The 17,397-nt window shown below is 41.4% G+C and overlaps 1 protein-coding gene across 2 annotated transcripts in view; it reads left to right on the top strand.

The window, feature by feature from the left end:
- The window catches only part of tmem104 (transmembrane protein 104), a 64,728-nt gene extending 48,001 nt beyond the window's left edge, over window positions 1-16,727 (top strand). For both annotated transcript variants that reach the window (XM_051388597.1, XM_051388598.1), the window contains exons 9-10: window positions 143-236; window positions 12,060-16,727. In XM_051388597.1, the coding sequence (XP_051244557.1) occupies window positions 143-236; window positions 12,060-12,823 (858 nt within the window). In that variant the 3' untranslated portion in view covers window positions 12,824-16,727. The remainder of the gene's footprint in view (window positions 1-142; window positions 237-12,059) is intronic.
- The last annotated feature ends 670 nt before the right edge of the window (window positions 16,728-17,397 follow it).

Below are 17,397 nucleotides of genomic sequence, written 5' to 3'. Positions count from 1 at the left end.
TTTGGTTCCTGTCACCCCGTTAATTAAACATTGATTATTTTAAGAGGTTTGTTTGTTTGCCTGACCTTGAGCAGGTAGGAATACTTATTTTTTATACGGCAGTTGGAGTAATCAACTCTTCCTTTCTGTCCCTTCCTTGCAGAGCATGTTCACTCTTCTGTTGGGTCCTTTCACCTTCTTCAGTGCCCAGAAGACCAAATATCTTCAGATTCTCACCTCGCTCATGCGCTGGATTGGTAAGAATAAACTATTTCTAAGATTCAGTGTTTTGGTATAATGAAGATTTTGACTTTTTCACCTTTCTCAGTTTTTCCCGTTTGGTTTCTTCCAGCCCTCTCTTTTTCTACTAACATATATTTCCATTTTCTCTGCGTCTCCCCCCATTTCTTTCATCCCTCCCCCTCCTCCTACCCTCGCCTGTGTGGCTGCCGTGCTCAGGTCCGTCCATCATGGTTCGGTCCTGCTCCGTGTCTTTGATTCCCATCTCCTCTCATTCCTCAGCCTGACAGGCTTGACAGCCCGTCCCAAGCTTGATTGGACCGTCACTCACAGGGCGACGGGCGAAAATAAACCGCCCGTCCTGGGTCCGCTGTTAAAATCACAACACCACTGAATCATGGCGCTCCCGCCACCCCCGCACAGCCGCCGGTGCTAGCTCGCATAAACAACACACAGACACAGCAGCATCCACACACTGTCCACTGTCTGTCTGGCTAAATAACACGGGCGGTTCTTCATCTGTCTTCACCCTCCACTGGCAGCTTGTGTATTTGATTGGTGTTGTCGCTTCGGTAGGGCTTTTTACAACAGTGGCTAATGATTCAAAATGGCTCAAGTCCAAGCTGTGTGTTTGCACCGTGTATTGGAGCAATAACACGAGGGAAAGGACACCCAGAGATCCAACAGATCCAGTAAAATTTTATTTTAATTTTAGAATCATCTAGAAAAATCACAAAATCACTGTCAATAAATTTGACTAAAGCCAAAGAAAATCATGTTTGGTTGATCTTAGACGTGACATGCTAATGATGGAAAAAGTTTGTAGGATTTAGCAAAGGCTCGGCTGAAGCAAGTATCGATACAGATACGAGTATCATACCAGTTAATTGTGTCAATATCCGTACTCAACTTTTATAAAAATTAAAATACTTGTTCTGTAAATACTCTTGTGAGCACTGAAGTTCAGTTCTGTAAATAGTTTTCTATAAATGTAGCAACTTCTGATCAACCCATATTAAATTTCATTTCAGTAAATTAACAACGTCTGGTTAGTCCACCCACTTCTGGTCTAAGCACCACTCATATCACGTTTCAGCTTCCGTCCAGTTCGAGTACGAATACAGATAATTTATTGTTGAACAGATACTGTTAATGGTGTACTCGCTCATTGCTAGACGTTAGTAAAATAAAAAGACATGCACCACACACACCCCTGTGACACTTTATTTAGCAAGAGATCCCAAAAGAAATTTAGTCGACATCAACACTTTCCTTTTGTCATTATACTGTGTGAAACGTGCTGTGAACACAGGACGAGGTTTATATTGGTACTGTATATCATTAGTTAAAGCATTATTTCTTTTTATTACAACTTGCCATGATTCCTGTTAATAATAATGACGACGATGATATTGTGTTCACCAAGGTAATTGATGATCAGGTAAAAAGAGGTCACATCATGAAGTTTGTCAGGCAACCAAAGGCAAAATATAAATTTATGAGGTTTACAGACAGACTTTAACCTACTGTACTCACTGCAGTTGTGTGCACGTAGTTCTCTTGTGCAAAGTGGGATTATTACCAATATGTCACTTTGTGGTTAATCTCCATTTAAAGTTGTTCCGATTAGTTGATTAGATTAATGTGACTGCTCGTGTTCCTTGACCTGTCAGGCTCTGTTGTGGCGATGCATTCGTATAATGTAATCATGGGGGATAGAAATTATTAAGAAAATAAGACCAGAATTAACCTTCAAGAACAGGGGTAATAACCTTGTGTAGCATTAGGAATCAATCCTTAGATGTCTGGTCCAACTTTGTACATAAGGTTTTCTGTTAGGTCATTAATCTTGACCATGGGCTGTGTTCCCTTAATGTTTTCTGCCTAGCTTTGCATCTTTATTTTGAGTGCAGAGAACCGAGTACTGTACATTTCCTAGTGTATAAAGAGAGTTTGAGTTATAGATTATTTGTTGGAGCTGCTAAGAAAATATTACGCTGTCAAGACATTCTCTATTTTCAGATATATGTCAGTGTGGTTTGTTTTGGACAACTACAAGGTGTTTGGTGTGATCAAAAGCACTGTAACGCACTGCAGCAAGTGGCTGCAGTATCCTACAGTACTCCCCCATTTATATGCTGCTCCCAAACTGTGCCTTTAAATCAAATGTGAAAGTCATAGGTGTGTTCACAGGTGTTTTATTGCGGCCTCAAGCATGGAAACATCTGATCCATTTCAGAAATACCAACTCCGCTCTAGATATAGCTTTAAGTCAAACACTCCCCTGCAGGCTTGAGATGTGGCTGTAAAAGATTTATAGTTTGACTAAAAGAGCCAGTTTTGACACGATTGATGAATTCAAGCTGATCACAGTCGCTGTTCTCTAAATGCTAACTCTGGATGGAGTATCACTTAAAATGTACCACACTACTTTACTTTAGTTTGGTTATTTTTGAGTCCCTGTGTCTCTCACTCTCTATTTTATTTGACACTGAACACTCTGTGGAAGTAGGACCCCACCACCCCTCCTGACCATTACTCACCACTCCCTGGACACACCTGAGGTCACCTGTGCTGCCCTGTGAGGGAACGTGGTGTGTTGGATGTCAGGGTTAGCAGCTGGCTGGTGTGTTGGGGCTCTGCCTCCTGCCCTCGGCTCTGGCCTTGTCACGATCGTTGCCACTCAACTGTAGTCACCTTCTCGTCCAGTGAGCCCAGTTTTTTTTACCCCAAACATGAGTGATGATGTGACCGCCTGCTGCTGTGCTGCCTGTAGCATGCTGTGATTTTCAGTGGAGTAGCCATTAGCTTGGGTCGGTGTGACACTGTTTTTACAACCTAGAGACTCCTGACTGCAGTAATTTAGTCAAGTCTTTGTGCCACTAAAGTAAGATGGAAAGTGGTGCAAAGGGCAGCGTTTTGGCTCAGGCCATCTGCATGCAATTTGGTTGGACTAAATTTATATATGCAACCCTTAAATGGGCACACACATATAAATGTTTTGGAAAATCAATCAATTGCTATATTCTGTGTATCTAGGCTAAAATAACACAATTTGATGATTTTTTTTCCAAAATATGACCTTTCTTTTCACATTTACAGACTGTATCTCCCAACATTTCCCATTTAGATTAAATTTAGATTTTAAATTTAACATTTTGCCTACTTTTAAATATAGGTTAAATAAAAAAAGCTAAGCTGTATTGTTGTTCAGGTGAAAACAGTACACTTTTAGAGTCATAGGGCTGTCCAGTGCCAGAAGCAAAAAGGAATTAAAGGTGTGAAAATTTGTCATAAATCGGGAGAGATACAGGAGAATTGTGACCTCGGGAGGAAATCAGGAGAGGGCAATGAAAATCTCCTGGGTATGAGTCATATTGACAGAGTTGTTACTGACTGGCCTACAAAGAGATGTGCCATGTGTTCATATTTTTATGTTAAGTTTTATTTAATTTAAAAATGAAAAAACACAGAAAACAATACAATAAGAATTTAACAGCATGTGAAGTCTTTATGTGACTCATAATAACCTTTTGTTGCATCTATCCCCTACTCGTTTCCTATCATCTCTCTAGAACAAGTACCTTTAATAAGCCCTCCACCACTGGTTCTTCCTTCTTCTCCCCACTATAAATGTGGGCCACAGATACTGAAAGACTCAAACACTGTCCACTCCAACCAGTCATTATTCATCTCCTTTTGAAATTTCAGGAGCTTGTTAACCTTTGCGTTTATCTTTTCAGCGTCGAGTAATAACGAGCCAAAATCTTGTACACCGGAGATGTGAATGGAGCTGCATATAACATACATCATTACTCACTGTAGCACATTAATGTTAACCTTTTGGATAAAGCATTATTACCAATTGGCATTTGTGATTTTAAACAAACCCCATGTAACACCGCTTTAGGACGTCGTAACCACTCTGTTTCTCCTTAAATTTACAGCCAGACAAAATTAGTATTGATAGTAGTATATGAGCAGTTAATTGGTCATTTATAGTATATTTCAAATACATTATACTTGTCACAGCCTGTAACTAGTATCTTTTATGCACTGAAAAACAAGCCACATATGTGAAAAGTTAAACCACATCGACACTAAAACAGACAAATGAGATGTGGAATAGAGTTATTGAGTATAGCATAGTGTCGTCACCATACAATTTCCATGCACATAGGTCGATGTGTAAAGAAAGGTAAATACTGTTGCAACCTGTTGCAGTCAGTCACTTCATTTCCTGCCCACTGAAAGCAGGACGATCATTAACAGCTCTCCAGAAGGCCACCTCCTTAACGCTGAGAGGAGTAGAGAGCTCCTCTAATTGATATTGAGTGGTATGAGAGGAAGGGAATAAGTTAACAGCCTCTTTGCTCAGTAAACGAGTATTAATCACTTCTGTCCATCTCTCCTGGGGTGGATGGATGGCTGTTTGGAGCCTCAGTGGGGTTACTGTCTATATGAACTGTTGAATGTGTGACATATGGATCCTGTGCTGTCACATTTATTTCAGAGGAAAGCAAAAGATTTTAATCTGGTGTTTCTTGATGAAACTGTCATCCTACCACAGGTTTGTTGACGTGTTTCTTCATTTTCCTTCTGAGTTTATTTACAAGAGCTAACAGCTTACAGTTTTACATAGTATGTCTGTAAATTAGAGCCCAGCACAGGCCAAACGCTCAAACCCTAGCTTGGCCCCAACTAGTCGGCAATTTGACTTTCATGACACAAGCGCTCTCTCAAAAACACACACTAAACAGAACTACTGGTGCCGACAATCATGCCCACAAATATTAATAACTACTGTCCATTACAGAAAAGATTAAGCATTCAGTAGAGAATATGTATAAAATATATCCAGCAGCAAATAAGTAAATCAAGTTTTACGGCCTGCCTTTCTTTGATGTTAAGCTGGTCATCATTCACTGTTTATTGGCGAGTGTTAAAGAAAAGGAATGTCATTGAAGGTTTTAGAGACGTCCTCCCCTCCTCCAACATCCTCCCTGCTGTGCTGAAAAAGTGAATATGACTGACCTTCCAGAGACACTTTGACAACTTGAAAACAATGACACAATGAAAGTTAAATGATCCCGGGTCCGACATGAGCCTGGTCTGTAAAACAAATAGGCCCAAACTGACTGAGTGTTTCACAGAACTTTAATGTAAATACAGTACATATACCGACAGTATAGCGGGTCGTCCACTTATCAGAAGGCTGGGATGTAGTGTTAAAGTGCTTTGAGTGGTCAAAGACTAGAAAGGTGATATACAAGTACAGTCCATTTACTATATAAAATAGAGTAGACATAAAAAGTACTCATCCCCCTTTTTTTTATCATCTTACAATTTAATGTGAGTTTTTGACACTTCCTCTTAGGTCTTTTTTTTCTTCCATTAAATGCATTTTATAAAACATAGAAACTTCCAAGGTAGGTGAATCGTTTTTATAGGCACTTAACTTACTAACGTTGTGCTTGTATTTTCATGTGTAGTTTATAAAAAAACAAAAAGGGTTGTTTTCCCATAATATAAACTCTTAAAGATTATATTTGAGAACACACAAAAATGTAGTGGTCAAATGTTTTTTTTTTTATCAAGTGATAAACTGAATGTTTATGTGAAATATAGTAAACGGCTCCATTTTCCTCCTCTGCACCAAGAAAAAAACAAGTGTAAGTTGAAGGATTATATCTTCAGTGATCCATGGGCCTCCACATCCATCTAATGCTCTTAGTTTACTACAACATAGTATGTGGAGCTAAGAAAGTGCCCTCAGGGGTGTTCACAGCTGCCCAGTGCCATTTTAAATGGGTGAGAGGTGGGGGGATATTGTTTTTGAAGGTCAGGTGGACTCTGGTGGCTGGTTGAGTGGAAAGTTCAGTTTGTCCAGAGCAGGCAGCTCACAGGGGAACAGTGAAATATGAGCAGGTCGTAATTAACTGTACGGCAGAAGCACAATTCAGAGGTCCTGAAAAATTACATTCATTCCTGTTCAGTCTTTCTGTGACGCTCCTGTTGTCAACCAAGGTCTAAACCATTAGACTTAGGTTGAGTGTAACTAAATAGGGACATGATCACAGCCACTTTCTGCCCCTGTCCTCCATCCCTGCTTGGTATTGATGTTTCTTTGCGTAATGAGAGGTTTGACTTCCTGCTGAGATGAGTCCCAGGGTGATTAGGGGAATGTTTGGTGAATGTCTGCTTTGGTTGGACAACATGATCAATTGGATCTATACCCAGTAACTAAGCTTTTAATTATGGTCAATGACCTCTGGGTCTTGTTTACCTCAGAGCGGCCTTCATTCAATGGCAAGAAAGATTTGATGGGAGGAATTAAAGCTCTCCCTTTTAATAATTTATTTTAAAAATAAGCTGATTCATAGTCGTCATCTATTGCTTAAAATCCTGAACCTCTGACTTGGTTTTAATCCTGTACAAATGTAGATCAAACTCTTTCTCAGCTAAAAGTTCCATGTATATTTGCTCTCTCCAGGTGTATTTTCTTTGATAGACTCTATAATAATGCTAGATGCAGATCAAGTATACCAGTAAACCAGCGGCGTTGGTGTTAAGAGCAAACAAATCCGTCCACGCTTTATTAAATTCTCTATTTGAACAGACTTTTCTTTTCTTGGATTTTGAATCCAAAACTAGCTTAGCTAGGGAGACTCAAGATTAGTAGCCACGACTATTGAAGGTCAGCAAAAATATTGAGAAAAAGACGTCAGGACGTAACGTATGATGCATATTTTTGTGTTTTTTTATTTGGTGTATTGGCCAAATATCTTTACAATTGGAGAATGTAAGAATCACTTTAGGCAACCAACAGTGATAAATGAAAATGTTAAAAAACAATACTCTTTGGTCAAAGCCAAAGAGAGCTACAGGGATGGGTCTAAACAGCCGCAGGTTTCCTACCCCCTCCCTAGAATAGAAGACATTGCTTTAAAGTTAAACTTATTTTGACATTTTCCTACCAACCACACTGATTCAGGACATCTCAATAGAGTACAGGGTGTGTGATGTAACATATCAGCAAGCACAAGCAGATAATTGGTTATAACCCTTTTTTAAAGATGTGATCGGATTGTCTTGCAGGTTGTTGAGACGGGCGCATTAACTTCTTATCTGTATACAAATATTTTGAGCTGTGGCTGAGTGAGTGGACTAATTGATGTGTTCATGAAGCTGTTAGACAGTGTCATGGAGTTTGGCTGGCTCATCCCTGTGAATCCGAGCTGCAGTATGGGGTGCTAAACAGTGGGCCAACTGCTGTGCTACTCTGTGTTGTGTGTACTGATAGCCCTATCTCAGAACACATAACTTGTTAAAAGGCAAGGCAACCACTTATCACCCAGTCGCCCACCGAACGCTGCAGCAGCAACCCGCTAGCTCCGGTCCTGGTGGGTTTGAAGAGATCAAGCTCTACCGCAGCAAGAAATCCTGAGACCTTGGTGGGAGCTGGGCAAAGGGCCAGGGCTACTAATTGCCTAAGAGATTATCCAAGAGCGCTCAAGGAGTGTCTCTCTTAATTAATGATGGGATGATTGCAGTGCTCTAAACCCACTAGAGGGGGAGATGTTTAAATTGGCAAACGAGATGAGAAAACAGTAGTGCAGCAGCACCAGAACCGTACGTTGCATTAGAGTTTCCTCAGTGCTTGAAATGCTGTTACACCAGTGCCACTCTCGAACATTAAAGCACAGCTCAGAAGTCCTTGACCTTCTCACTATCATCAATGAATCGCTCACGTTTAAGTGTCCAAGTCATTCTCTCCCAGGAGCGGGACCCCCCAGCTTGCAGCTTTCTCGTGCTTCATCACACACAAGATTGATCACCCCTCACCTTCTACCATTTTCTACTCGTTAATTGAGTCCAGGAATCCCATCTCTTCTGAGATAGCCGCCGAAGAATTCTCCTCCGTACGAGAGTCAATGGCTCCTTGGAGCTTTGAGAGTGTGTGCCAGCCTTGGCTTAACAGCAACAGCTTTGTTTGCTTCCAGTGAGAATACAGCTGTAAGAGCCTCCTATGGGGGGTTGTTAAGTTGAAGCATTCCTCACAAGGTCATTGCCATCCCCATCTAGGTAATATAAATCACAGGCTACAAGATGGATGGGCATTAGTTATGTGGACGTGATATGTGGCTGTGTGACACCTGCTCAATTTACTCGGTTCCTGTTGTTGCGTGTCACATGTACTGGAGAGTACTGGTGGGGCCCGGTGTGTCAGTTTGAAAGTGCGTGTAATCAACATTTCCTGACAGATATCTGCAGAGGTAAATGGCTCATCCCATAGGAATGAGTTTTGTGGGGGGTCTTTGGAAAGACGGGTGTTGATACTGGATTCTAGTGGGTGACATAGAAATTTAAGAGATGAGTCTTCATCAGGGAGTCAGTGGCGTCTTTTAAAGGGGGCTTTATCATCCCATCAATACCAAGTGTAAACCTATCGTGATGTCACCAATTAGTTTGTGGAGTAGCCTCAAGTTTGGCGTTATGGTCGTCGCCATGACAGTTTGTCAGAGCCAGAGGAGGTGACGTACTGCGAGTTGAGCTGCTCTCATTGGCTGCAAGGTTTCGTCTCGTCCATATAAGGAAACAACAGCAGCTCGTCTGATCACACACAATCTCGTATTGCAGATACACAGTATGTGTTACTGATTTCAGTATACTTTGTGATAGTCATTGAATAATGTGTTTGAATGTGACTTACACCCCTCTTTTACATCACTCCAGTGACCTGTGAGGCCGTAGTGAATTTACTACGTAAATAAAGCACTAGACTTGTTTCCTTGGTCCTTCAAAGCTGTCAAGGTGATCAAAGCTAATGTGCCCTTATTTCATGGCTGCATAGTGCTTCAGCATTGAGATTCATCGCTATAGGTGCACGGAGTGCGATAAAATTGTCACGGGCAGGCGTGATTTGCCCACCTCGTGTAGCATGATGCAGCTGAGAGTCGGTGACAAATGAGCACATTATGAAAAGCTTCATTCTGGTGGCTTTGTTCCTGGTGTTCATCTCCTCTCTACCATCTGATTGACTTTCAATTTCTTTGAAAAATAAGGGGTTAGTTCCTGCGTCTTAAGTAAGATAAATGAGTTCTCTGCCTCAAATTAGCATAAACCTTTTGTGAATTGGGGGCAGACAAAAAGGAGGTGTTATGCTTTAGATTTTGCAATTTGGAATATTATTTAGTTATTAACCCTCATTTTCATTTAACTGGGAGCATACCAGTAAAACCAGCCATACTGTCCTTTCTCACAGGCTTTCTTGCATCATCTTAATCTTGGCCGGACTTGTGTAAAAGGTGTTTTAAGTAGTGTATTAGTGCCCAAACACCCTGAGGCACTCTTAATTAAAAGCCCCATGCTTGTTTCCTTCCTGCACGTGTTGATGTCAGCAAGGAGAAAAGCTCCCACTCTCCTGTCCTGCATCTCTTCCTCCCTCGTGTTCAGTGGGCAGACAGGTGGCTGCTCGCTGGTTCACACGTACAGCACACATAACAGACAGGAAGGTGGGAAGAAGATGAGAGTTTGAAGGAGAAAGAAGACAGAAGGAGCAAAGGGAGGAGACAGATGGGTTGTAGTGATGGCTCTGTCACATATTAAAGATGTTTTTTGGGAGACAGTAAAACAGAAAGGTTTGTTTCTCTGACAGGGCAGACAGTTGGAGACAGATATAATGAAATAATGATATCTTGTGGGACTTTTCTCTTTTATAGAGCTATCAACAAGAAATTAACAGCATTTTTTATAATGTATTAGTCATTTTCATGAAAGTAATGCAACATTTTCTCTGGTTTCAGCCTCTCAAATTTGCTGTTTTTCTTTGTCATATATGATAGTAAGTTTAATATTTTTAGATTTTGCTCTGTTTTCCCCCCAAAAAACAAGCAAACAACATAATTTAAACAGATTTTTGACATTTTATGGCCACTTAAATGCATCAATTAATCTGGGAAGTAAATGGCTGAATAACAGATAATGGAAATAATAGTTATTTGCAGCCCTACATGCATGTCACCGTGTCCTTGAAGGTTGGTCTGATGCCCAGCCATCTGACCTCTGCAAAGGAGGGTTGAGGTGGAGTGGGAAGGATTGCAGCTCGCAGAGCTTTCCCCGGAGTCAGAGATTACATTGGATGAAAGCCAAAGATGCATTCAATATTGGACACTTGTGCAACAGGTTTACATACTCTCACCACTGATGTGTGTGTGTGTGTGTGTGTGTGTGTGTGTGTGTGTGTGTGTGTGTGTGTGTGTGTGTGTGTGTGTGCGTGCTTACATCTCCTCTGATAAAAGTGTAGGAAAGTGTGAAACAAGGGTGAGAAATGTAGCTGTGTGCTTAAAATCAGTCGCTCATGCTTCCTTTTTTAGTGCCCCCAAGATCTCCTCTCCTAGATTTATGTCCCGTAGACAACCTATGATGGAAGTAGGCAACTTACATACTGTATATTTCCTTTCATTCTACATCCCATCTTTCTTTTTCATTTTGGACAAGTCAGCATTTTCAGTTTGTTTTCTCCGACGACACTGAAACACCACAATAACGGTAAAACAACAAAAAATCTTCGTTTTTGTCCTCTTTGACTAATTGAAACATGCTAATATTTGTGGAAACCTGTAGCCACACCAGTAAAGGGCTCTTACAGTTACCATACTATGGTTTACTGTGAATTTGCAGTGGTTTGCAGCTATGACGTGCTGGTTGTTTTAGCTATTTTGTTGGGTTTAGTCCTCGTTTTCCTTGTTGTATTTCTTATTCATGCCTATTCTTATTCAACTTGATGCTGCTTCTTTGTTTTGGACTCAATATCTTTCAATCTAGATACTGTATCTATGTACTTCTCCTAATAATATTATAAAATAAAAGTAGTAGCACTATTCTCATTGTTAATTTTTCCAGACACTCACCTCTGTCCTGAACGCCTTTGTTGCTGATGGTTTTTCCTTCCCTTCGTACGGTGCGTCCCTGATAATCTGAATTAATTTTATCCTCCTGACATACATTAAAGTGCCACTGCAGGAGCACACAGTGGCTGATTAATAGAGCTTGTTTGAAACTTCACACCTCCCCTGCACCCTGTTCAAGCACTACAACCTGTGCTGGAAACAGAAACTATTCTGCTGTACTTAACCTCTTAGGTATTTCCATTAGAGGCAGCAGGGGAGCCAGTCTCACAGAGTGAATGGAAGCATACGACATAAAATCACTTTCTGCATATGTGTGGCAAATTGTGACCCTCCTGGTACTTCCTAGATGTCACCCTGGGTTTAAAGGACAGCTTGATGATGAAAGTTGAGGAGCTGGCTGCTGGCCATCGCGGGGCTATGACTAACTCCTGGTGTCACGGGCTGATTGAGTGTGTGTGGAGGTGAGACGGCTTACTGGGCCCACATGACTGTCAGCCCATAACAGGACTTCATGCCACGCTCAGAGGTCTCCTTTAGACGCGCACAGAGAGGCACCTCCAGAAATCGATTGGAGATGCGATGTGAACAGCAGGAGGTGGAGACTCTATCTTCACCTGACTCCACTGACTTTATGTCGGGCCATGAAATCTTGCCTAGTTGTTGTTTTTTTCCACACCTGATGTTTCTGGGACAAACAGCTGGAAGGCAGTTGAACACTAAGAGAATGAACTTTATACATGTGGTGTATAACCTTCCATTTTAAAGCAGTAGAAGTTAGTATAAATACGGTGTGGCAGATTTACACAGAGGCACACCTTATATGTACTAAATTTGTCTTTTTATGTTGTAAGTTTATGTCCTGTTGTCATCTTAGTGGATAATTTACTGTCACAGTTTGTTCCTAATTCCTCTGTTGTCTTTTCACAGCGTTCACCATGATGATCATCTTGGCTCTTATCCGCATCGGTAAAGGCACTGGCGAGGGCCGCCCACCGGTCGCCTCCTTCTCTGGAGTGCCCAACCTGTTCGGGGTGTGCGTCTACTCCTTCATGTGTCAACACTCCCTGCCCTCCCTGGTGACGCCCATCTCTGACAAGAAGCGTGTCGGCACCCTGGTGTTGGCAGACTACGTCCTGATCCTGGGCTTCTACCTCCTTCTCTCATTCACCGCCATCTTCTGCTTCGACAGCTCGCTGCTGCACGACATGTACACCCTGAACTTCACAGACAACTGCAACGTGTTAGATATTCCGTTCCTGCGCTACTTCCTCGGCCTGTTCCCAGTTTTCACCATCAGCACCAACTTCCCCATCATCGCTGTCACACTGCGCAACAACTGGAAGACCCTGTTCCACCGGGACGGAGGCACCTACCCATGGGTGGTGGACCGTGTCGTGTTTCCCCTCATTACCCTGGTGCCCCCGATCGTGGTGGCCTTCTGCACCCACAACTTGGAGTCCTTGGTGGGCATTACAGGATCCTATGCTGGCACAGGGATCCAGTACATTATCCCAGCCTGTCTTGTGTTTTACTCTAGACGCCATCTGGAGCCCGTGATGGGCAGGGATGCCATCAACAAGCACCAGTCTCCCTTCCGCCACGCCTTCTGGGTGTGGTTTGTTTGGTTGTGGGCCGCCTCCTGCCTCATATTTGTCACAGCCAACATCATCCTGACGGACACCAAGAAATGAGAACTCACTGCTGTAAGAACTTTCTTTAAAAAAAAAAAATAATAATCTGTTTGGCCAGTCTCTTTGTTCCTGTACACGAGGCCTTACTTGCTGCTGGTTGGACAGTGTGCCTTTTTATGGGACATTTGTTGCATCTATTAAATGTAACTAAGAGTAATTTATCAAATTTGTTAAAAGGGACCAAATGTCATATGTTTTTGTTCCATCAAAAAGCTGGAACAGTGCATGACAACAATGAAAGGGAACTGAAAAGGGTCATTTATTAAACGGATGTTTTGTCAACAAACATAGTGTGAGGTTTTCACAAGGATTTGTTTGTCTAAAAAATTGCGATGAGACATAGATTTTTTAGTGTAATTCAGAAAATAATAGAAGGCAACTTTTTGTCACTAGCAGTTTGGTGACGGATGACTCAACTTTTGGTGCAGGGGACTGCTTTGATTGATGTGATTGGACAAAATTGCAAGGTCGCGCAGAATTCACTGGAATTTGTTGAATTGGCCCTAAAATTGTGTAACTCGACCCCCAATTCCAGCGTTGGAACGGGGGTGGGGTTGTCAGATGCTGTTCGATGATCCGACAGTTTGTTTGAAGCAGACTAACTTAAGAGTTCTGCAGGTCGTCCATCCTGTAGTTCTTTGTTTTAGTGTGTCTCAATCAAATCCCAAACTATGGAAAAGGTAGGGTGTTCAGATGCTGAGAGATCCATGGGACCTTCAGGGCAGAATATTCCAATAAAAATACATTAAAGCACGTTTGAAGGAGCAGAGTAGCAACAAGAAGAAGAGCCTGTCACATCCAGACTTGCTCTGTTGCTAAACTGCTTGGCTTAATAATTAAATTGGAACAGAAACCAACAGGAACGAATCAGGGACGATCAGTCTTTCATGGCTGACGTGTATCCATTCCCCTCATGAACAATGAAGCTCCCTCCGTGACAGAGCCACTGACAGATAGGCCTCCAGGAAGAGCTCCGTCTCTGTTTATCACCAGGCACTCGCGCCTGTAGTTCAGACACAGGGCATGTCTCCCCGTCTTTTTACTGCTCAGCACCCATTCATGACTCTGTCAGCCTCATACTGTATCTATCACACAGCCCAACACCTGACAGCATAATGGTGATCTACAGGGCTTCAGCTCTGGATATGGAGAAGGCATCAGTGGCCAAAAGTGAAGAGTAGAGAGCCAAAGCTGTGACTACAGAGTTCATACACTATCTGCACACTGTACTGTAGTAATGCTGATTTCACTGACACTTGGCAGCTTCTTCTGTGAGTTGTGCCTCCGTTGATGGACTCCGTTGTTGCCCTGACTCCTTAATCTTTTAACTGTGTCATTTTTAAAGGGTTGGGTCCTTAATGGTGAGTGGAACTTTTTTTGTGACGTGTATAACCTTGACGAATTGTGTGTCTAAAATTCAGTAGCAACAACTCTTACAATAACCCAGAAACTATTCATTTTGTGGTATGTGGATTAGGCTATGGGACAAATTTAATGTCATGACTATATTCTGTTAAGAAACACATTTATTGTATCACATATAGACGACTCATCACCTGGACATTGGACAGTCTTTCTTACAGTTCTTTACTTTGTTATCTACACTATTTCCATACATCTGGTTTATCTTTTTTCTTTTAGCTATGGTGACGGCGTTAGAATAACAGGAAAGATGCAGGTTCCCCCTTCAAAATAAAACAGGAAATCAATAAAGGACTGTATGTGGCGAGCTAGACAGCTTTTTTAAGTCATTTGAGGATAATCATGATTATCACCATAATGGAAATTGACCATGATAATAAATATAATTTTATCACAATAACCCCGTACATCATCTCATTGCTAATGCTAACTAGACCACGAGAATTTGGTTTTGTTTATTTTTTGTGGATGAAATGAGGCTTTCGTGTTGTAGGTTGTTGAAGGACTTCAGCGGTGTAGACCGGAGACCAGAGCTGATCGATTCCATACCATGGCCACAGAAAATACTCATTTCTGACTGGCAGATAACTTAGTTTCATCAAATGTTGTGTCCACTATAACTTCCTGTCTGCTGCGGTAACCGTGCACCTTCACAACTGTACCTGCAAGGTAGACTGTAGAGGGTTTATTATGCAGGGAAAGGTGGATGAGTGACTGGCAGGTCAAGTTAAGTTAATGTACATTAAACAGCAGGTAACCATAGAAACAGTACTTCTGCTTTATGTTGTGTTACCAGTTAACTCAGACTGAGGTAAACTCACTAAAAACACACTTTAAAGTGTGTATGGGTTTTAAATTGCACTATAACACAGGCTGTCTGGATACAGAAAATAATTGACTCTGCAAAGCTTTTTGACCTCCACTTTGTGTCCACACACAATAGCGGTGTCATGATATGTTCACACGTTACGTATTCAAGTGCCACTACAGCTGTGGTCAATTAAAATGCAAGCCCAGTATCAGGGTGTACTGTAGTTCAGTGGGTTGTGGAGCGGTTAGAGACGCTGTGCAGCTCTTTCATCAACTGCTGTAATGCAGTTTAAATTGAAAGGTAATGTGCTGTGACTCGAGTGTTTTTAAGGAACTGCAACTGTGAGATTTCTTCTTGTGCGTCGTCGTAGCGTTGTTGTACCGTTGAAGGTGGAAGAGGGTGCCTCTGATTTGTAGCCTGGTCGGCTTTATTGTCGTTCTCGGGCTTCAATAAACTGCAGCGAGAATTTGCATCTGAGTGTTTAACTGGACCAAATATGGACTAGATGGGTTCTCACAGGACACAGTATCATATCAGTCCTGCACTCTGTCTTTCTGTCTAGTTTTTGTCTAATTCGAGTGGAAAGGGAATCAGTCCTTGCATGCACAAACACATAAAAACATAATTACTATATGTCATTTAAAGCTGCAGTAGGTCATTTTCATTCAAATAAATGTATCCTGTTTGCTGAAATTTTCTCTTTATCCTGACAGTAGAACATGAGACTGATAATCTGTGAAATAATCAGGTTCCTGTGGCTCCTCCTTGTGCTCCTATTGGCATCTGCAAGAATCCACCAGGGCCCGAATGAAAACAACCAATCAGAGACGAGAAAGATAGTTGAGTCTCATTCCCAGGGCTGGAAATACAGACGTTTGGGAATGAGACTCGTCAATCAACTATCTTCAGTCCTCCAAACCAAAGCATCTTTTGATCTTTCTCGCCTCTGATTGGCTCTTGTAACAGGAACAGGAACCAAGCAAATATGACAAAACGTTACCTACTGCAGCTTTAAATGTTTACTTTCCCGCTTTTGTGCCGGTTGGTTTTCGTCCAGCTACAGGTCGTCTTCTTCGTCACCTGAAGTGTAACATTTGAATGAAGAACAAACACTTTAACCTTGGATAGATATTTATAATTCAATCTGGAGACGATGTAACTGTGTGTGTGTGTGTGTGTGTGTGTGTGTGTGTGTGTGTGTGTGTGTGTGTGTGTGTGTGTGTGTGGTGTGTGTGTGTGTGTGTGTGTGTGAGAATGATTAGATATTAAATATGTTAATGTGGTTCTGACTCTTGTTTGGAGTTATGAAATGTGCCTTTTTTTATGGGGTCATTTTCTTACCCGAACTTATCGACTCTGCTGTTTTTCCTCGTCCTTTGAAAAGCAGCTAGCCTGACAACATCTGCATGTAAGCCATTTCATTTAACTGACAATCAGCATGTCCCCCAGAAATGCTTTATAATCCTTTTTTCTTGTCTTTTCATTTCTGTTCTTGTTTTCAGTTTCTCCTAAGTTGACTGTATTTCTTTCCTCCGTGTTTCTGGTATTTGTTTACAATGATTTGGCCACCCTCTGATTCAATCATTTATACAGATGTTTACTGCTTTAATTGATGTTCTGTTGGATTTTTATGATTCATAAAGAAAATAAAAGCTTTGTGTTCATCATGAACTTCATGAACCTCGATTACTTAAAGGGAGATTGGGGTTTCTTACAACCTGGGTCTTCTTTTCTAGTTTGTGCCCTCGTGCCTGTCATTTATTACAATTACTGAAAAGACGTTTAAAATCAACTAAACAAGTCCAGCTGCTATCAGAAGTACTTCTGTGGAAGTGAAAGCTAAAAATATATCTCAGCTTTAGTTATTTATAAACTTAATATTTCCTTTATAATATCTAATTACATTACATAATCATACTATAAAGCCAAATGTATCTGGATGCCCCTGCTCATGTACTGTAGTGTACTACAGGGTGTGGGTCTATTTTTCCTGCTTTGGATTAGGGCCCCTTAAATCCAATGAAGGGAACACAACAATATTTTAGACAATAGTGTTTTCTAATATGTAGCAGCAGTTTGGGGAAGGCTCCTTTCCTGTTTTAACATGCACAAATCCAAGTCCCCAAAGTTTGGTAGTTTATTGTCTGTTCAGGACCTCGACAGGAATAAATGTGGTATGTTTATTTACGGACTAGATTGCAAACTTTAACAGATTTTATTTTTATATATGATATGATTTACAGATCTCAATGCAGATCCATAAACTTGTATAACTTGTATATATCTTTTTTGTTCAGTGCAACCTCATCCAACAGTTATTGGATGAACTTGAACGCCGACT

This window comes from Dicentrarchus labrax, unplaced genomic scaffold (assembly GCF_905237075.1).
Source record: "Dicentrarchus labrax unplaced genomic scaffold, dlabrax2021, whole genome shotgun sequence".
Lineage (NCBI taxonomy): Eukaryota > Metazoa > Chordata > Actinopteri > Moronidae > Dicentrarchus > Dicentrarchus labrax.
Note: the sequence above shows the minus strand (reverse complement) of the source record. Positions and strands in the feature narration are given on the sequence as shown.